This window comes from Quercus lobata, chromosome 4 (genome assembly GCF_001633185.2).
Source record: "Quercus lobata isolate SW786 chromosome 4, ValleyOak3.0 Primary Assembly, whole genome shotgun sequence".
In the NCBI taxonomy this organism is placed as follows: Eukaryota; Viridiplantae; Streptophyta; class Magnoliopsida; order Fagales; family Fagaceae; genus Quercus; species Quercus lobata.
In genome coordinates this window covers 69982737-69988736 of record NC_044907.1, presented here as the reverse complement: position 1 = coordinate 69988736, position 6000 = coordinate 69982737, and the positions used below count along the sequence as shown (strand labels likewise).

General features: G+C 34.5%; 1 protein-coding gene across 1 annotated transcript; it reads left to right on the top strand.

The window, feature by feature from the left end:
* The first annotated feature begins 2832 nt into the window (after window positions 1-2832).
* On the top strand, window positions 2833-3523 carry LOC115987381. The gene has a single exon (XM_031110907.1). It carries the CDS (start codon window positions 2947-2949, stop codon window positions 3454-3456), a length of 510 nt encoding a protein of 169 aa, XP_030966767.1. The 5' UTR covers window positions 2833-2946; the 3' UTR covers window positions 3457-3523.
* The last annotated feature ends 2477 nt before the right edge of the window (window positions 3524-6000 follow it).

Below are 6000 nucleotides of genomic sequence, written 5' to 3'. Positions count from 1 at the left end.
ATAAAAAAAAAATCTGAAGAGATGCCAATTTCTCGACCCATAATTATGTCAGTGGGCCAGTATTTGTGTAGAGTCGATGCTCATATTAAAAACTTTAGACCCCAATGTTGGCTTCAACTCGGTTGAATAAGAATCATGGATTCCCTCTGTTGTCCCATTCTTATTCATTCAGGGTGCTTGGCTGGTGCTCCTTTCTATTGCAAACGAAATAAATATCTGTATTCACAAAAATTTTACAATTGTCAATGTGCAATTGCCAGTTATTAATAAACAAAAAAGTTATATATCAACTAAATTGTTGTTAGTGTTTGGACTTTCGAGTAACGAGTAACTCAACTAAAATTAGAGGTATATATATATATATATATATATAGGGTGTAACTTGAAGCAATATTAAATCACTTAATATTTTTAAATTTGTTGCAAATTTTAACAAATCCAACGTTAAATCACATTGCTTTGCATATTTTTTATTCTTGTAAAATTTTAAGATGATAAAAAATTAATATTCATGTCATCAATTAATTGTTTAAATTCAAGTATTTATAGTTTAAAAATAAGACTATTTTATGGATCAAATTGTAAATAATATTCAATTGGTATGAAAATAGGCATGCATGTTAAAAACATGTAATTCAATACGAATTCAATAACGAGTTATTGGGTGATATAAGTGTGTAATATTACTTAGAGTTATATCAGATATAACTTAAACCGAACCATATATATATATATAGAGAGAGAGAGAGAGAGAGAGAGAGAGAGAGAGAGAGATGGATACCATCCCTTCTTTTGTGTTCGGTGTTCCTTTGTTTTAGTGTGCGCACCACAAAGTCATATTTGAAGTAATATACTTGAAAACACTTGAAGCATTGTACTAATTTTTTTTTTTTTTTTTTTTAATATTATGTACTAATATTTAAGCCAATACAATTAAACTAAATTTGATGATTCTGTCTCCAGACACCAATGTACCTCATACTGAAGACAAATTTCTCAATTATCAACCTCCACCATTAATCAACACCTTTTAGACTATCAAATTATACCAGCAGTATAGATTCAACCCCCACAAAAGAAATGCCTCAAATCAGTACTTTAGTCCTATCCTTTATGCTTTTAGACTTTTAGTCTAATAGCAAGATTGGACCGTATTTGTAAAGATATATATCGATGTCCAATCATTATCAATCCCAAACCCAAGTCCAATTCTAATCAACGCAACCAAAGGCATCCTAATTCTAGTAGTATTGTAAGCATTGTAATCCTAATTTGATATATGGTTAATTTAGCAAAATCACATAGATTTTTTATATGATTTATATATTAAAGATGTAGCTATTGAGAACTTTCTTATAAATAGCGAAGCCAAATCACATTGATTCTCTATTGTTTTCTCTCTTTCTCTTTGTTTTTTTTATATATATATATATATTTTTTTTTCTCACATAGTATTAGAACTATATTTTATTTTTTCAAATCGTATTTATTCTCTCTCTAATTATTATTCCCTTGCCAAATGGAGAATCACTAATACATCGTATTGGCAAGCACTATGATGACCACAATAACTTATAAAAGGGAGGTGCATTACTTTAAGCAAAATGCTAGATTGTTAATTCCAAAGAAGAGTTGGAGTGAAATGGGTTGGAGTTGGGCCATGTAAAAGATAACACGTCACATGGGTGCAGATACATTCACCCTCCATTTAGATGGGACAATAAGATCTAAATCTAAATCTAAATCATTTACCTAAACTAAACACAACATGTGCACCAAAGCGTGCGTTGAGTGGTTTACACATATTTGGGTATATCAAGTATCAATCCCTCATTATTTAATCAATTAGGAGCCACTTGTTTCCGGGTCTCACGTATGTTAAAGCATATCTTCTCAACACCCTACATAAACATGTGACAGATGTTGATATATACTAATTGATAGCATATATTCAATCAAGCCCCACTTTCATGATTCTCTGTATCATACTCTTATCAAAATATTTTTAGCAAACTCACTACAAGAAACCTCCATTTTTTGTTAGGTCTTTGACATATCTGATTTAATATTCTAAAATCAATGGTCCAAAATTATTCCACCCTTTTGATACCATGTCTCTTGCATAATGATCAACCACTAGTTAAATTTTGATACCTACAGACCACAGTTCTAATTTTGAATAATCTATAACTGAAATTTAATTAAGCTCCACCATAACATATCAAAATTTGTGGAATGTCATGTATAGGAGATCCTTAAGTTATGTATATAATTGGTGCTATCATATGAATAATAATCTTTTCCCTCTATAAATTAAAAATTACTATATTCCCATTTTGAAATTCAAAGGAACAAATTAAGTGATGCACAAGGTTAAGGTATCATACTTTCTAAAAGAAAATTAAATTAAAAAAAAAAAGTTAAGGTATCATAAAATGGGTCCTTACCATATTGAGCAGCTAGCAGTCACAATGGACTCTCTCTCTCCTTGCTTTATTGATGCTTAATGTTTCATTTGGTGGATGATAATGATATTGTCTGGTCCTTCTGCTCTATCCTCTTTGGGTCAACAATCCTGGCATTAATTCTGGATCTTGCTTAGTTGTGAAGACATTTGATAGAGTGGACATTTTAAGATTTATACAATAGTCTTTCCAAGATTTCTTCAATCATGGAATTCCAAACTTGATAATGGTCCCATGACGTTTATCTGTATCAAGTTGATATGATTTCATGCACATCATTCATATATTATCCCATTATTTGGTGGTGCACATGTGTGCATAATTGGCTGGTCCATATTTTGCCTATATAAAGGCCTACTTCCCTTGAGAAAGTCATTGTGACTTCTACATACTCAAAGCTTTATATTTGCTATGAACTTTCATTTTCTTTAGCTTCTTTCTTCGTTTCAATTTGTCAAAGAAGATAATTTTCTTCTTCCATATGGCTTCCCCAGTACCTGAAAATTGTGCAGGCAACATAGTTGGTAGTGACATCCAAGGGATTGAAGTTTCAGAAATTGATGGTGCAATCCTAATGTCCTTGTTAGAAGAATCACAAGGCGAAGAACGTGACGAGGATCGATTAAATAGCTTAATCAGGTCATTAGAAGAAGAGATCAATTCCAATGCAATGGACAGTCAAAATTCAAGCATGAAACCAGATTTCATTGTGGAAGATGGTCAGTTGTGCATTGTTGGAAACAAGGAGGGTCATGATTGCGTGGTCTCACAAGATCAACTTGAATTTGGATGGATTGATATGGAGCCAGAGAATTCATCACCTAGTGATGATATGAATTGGTACATGGACCTCTGTGAAAATGAGATGGATGGTATAATTGAAGTTGGAGGACTTAGTGATTATTCTCATATGTATTATGGTGTTTCCTTAGAGGAACAAGGATACAGGTCATTGTGGCAAGAAACATATGATACTGTTATATACAATTAAGCTCTGCTGGGGCATGTACATTTTGACTTTAAAGCTTTGGAAAGCACTTTGTTTTATTATGTTGTTTTCCCCAACCTATTCCAAAATAGCCATTGTTTATGAAATTTTTCATAACCTCATCTTCTCTTCTATTTTGATTTCTCCCTGCTCATGTGTTATAGAAGCAGAAGGATCAAGTCAACGTTTTAACTGCAAGTATTCTAAAAACGTAAATAAAAATAAAAATTAAAAAAAAACCTACGTAATTCACATTAAAATATTCCGTGTACACGGATGCACCCTCCTATTATAAATGAATGGATCCCACTTGTGGGTCTTGTATATTAAACCTACCTTATATGAGAGGCAGATATACACTTCACATGATGCATACAATAATTTCTCAAGGATCATTAATCGAGAGGATGCACTTTGTAACCCTTTGTAGAAATGGAAAAAACTTAGATAGTTTTAGTGCTGAACTTTGGGCTCTCACATAGGTGGGCTCCACACTTGGGACCTATCATAGGACCACCCCATACGTTAATGTCAAATAACCCATTGCATCAACTTAAATTGGACAACCACACAAGATATGGATGATCTCATTAAATCTCAACCCAATGACCCACACCATTTTGATTGTGAAGGTCTAAAAAACTGAATGTTAAACCGTGTAATAAATTACAAAGGTCAGTCTTATATATAGGTAAACAATGTGTATTGTACAAATAACCTGCAACTATAGACCTAAGCTCATTAAGCTTTAACTCTTAACAATATTCTATCACCAATGAACTAAGGTTCATTGAACGAAGTGACAAGCCCTGAGCATGGAGCTCGAGCACAACACCTTGACTTTTGAGGATGAGACGAACCATGGAGGATATGATCTTCCACCTTGAAAAGGAAGCATGAAAACTAGAACACATGGTCTCTGTTCACATAAATAAACGATCAAAATACTTGAATCTTGCCCATAACATAAGTAATCCTATAAACATTGCCCATGACAGTGATATCAACGTCGATTAAGGCCATAATTGGGGTGATAGCTATAATTAAGGGAAACGCACCAACAGCAAGCCTATAAATCTTGAACTCCTTAACCAGAGGCAGGTATGAGAAAATGAGTGCATAACATTTCCTAAAAAATATCAAGGTCAACCTCAACATGGAACCCACTGGGAAAGAATTAATAGATTAGATTTTTTTTTTTTTTTTTGTTGAGAGGGAATATATTAGTTTTTAATTTTTAATTTTTTTTACAGGATAGAAATTATATTTTAGTTTAATTTAAGTGTATATGTGTGTGAAGCTCATTCTTGAAGACTTGAACCTTGGCCCTTACTCCTTACACCCCACAACCACATGCACTTATACTTGTAGGCAGTGATATAGATTAGTAGTTAGTGATCTATATATATATATATATTGTAAGGTTGAATTTATTCAACCATCTAATTGGCTTTATTCCGTGCCAAATTTACTTGTAATTCAGCATTTAGTAACCATGTATTTAGGTGAGTTTGATGTAAGGGTAGTGAGTGAGATAGAGTGAAGATTGCTCAAGAGTGTGCAAGAAAATAGAGACTCGCGGCTGGGACTCGCGGGTGACTCGCGGCTACAAGCCGCCAGATGCAGCACACGTGCCAAGCATGCTGGAAGATGAACAGTCATGCTAGCTGGAGCACTACAAGACAAAACAGGACAACTGGCCATACGGTTATCTTGCGACTGGATCTCGCAACTTGGTCAAGCCGCGAGGTCAAGCCGCAAGCTACCCCTGTTTTGTAAAACTTGACGTTTCACATTCCTCTCCCACTCCAGTATAAATACCCATTTTACCCACGATTGTGAGAGAGTTTCTAGAGAGAATTTTGAGAGAGAAACCCTAAAGAAAAATAAGATTGATTCACCCACAATCTATACCTTAGAGTCTCTTCAAATTCCTCAACTCTCTTCCTCTCTATTGTCCAATCCTTGAGAGGCATTATACCAAACCTGGTTCTCACCATTATCACTACTGTGAGAGAGCTGTTTGGATTTTTGGGAAGCAGTTAGGAAGGAACCGATCTTCATTGGTTGATGCTACGGTCTAGTAGCGAAATCCGGGAAGCTAGAAAAGAAAAAGGTTCGGCGCAACCTCGTTGGAGCAAGAAGCTTGGAGGGCTTAGGTGCATTGGGTAGATTAGGCTTGGAGGGTCTATTGCTGTCCATGTATCCCAACTGTATTTTCTAGTGGATTGTTTACCGCTTGGAGGGCGGCAGAGAGGTTTTACGCCGAGGGCTTCGGTTTCCTCTTCGATAACACATCGCGTGTTGTCTTTGTGTTTGCATCTTCCTTCTTCTCTATCTTTGCCTTTTTATTATCTGCTGTGGATTATGTTTTGTTTTGACTTAGATAGTTTTTAACCAATTTCATATTATAGCATATGTTAAGTTTCCGCACACTAGTTGTTTGACATATTGCTTGAATTGGTTAAGTTGTAATTTGGGGGTCTAAATGTTCAAAAGTGTTTATACACGTTTTTGAACTTTCAATTGGTATCAGAGCGGGTACAC

Excerpts from the sequence above, each read along its gene's own strand:
- LOC115987381 (XM_031110907.1), top strand. The coding sequence starts at position 2,947 with ATGGCTTCCCCAGTACCTGAAAATTGTGCAGGCAACATAGTTGGTAGT.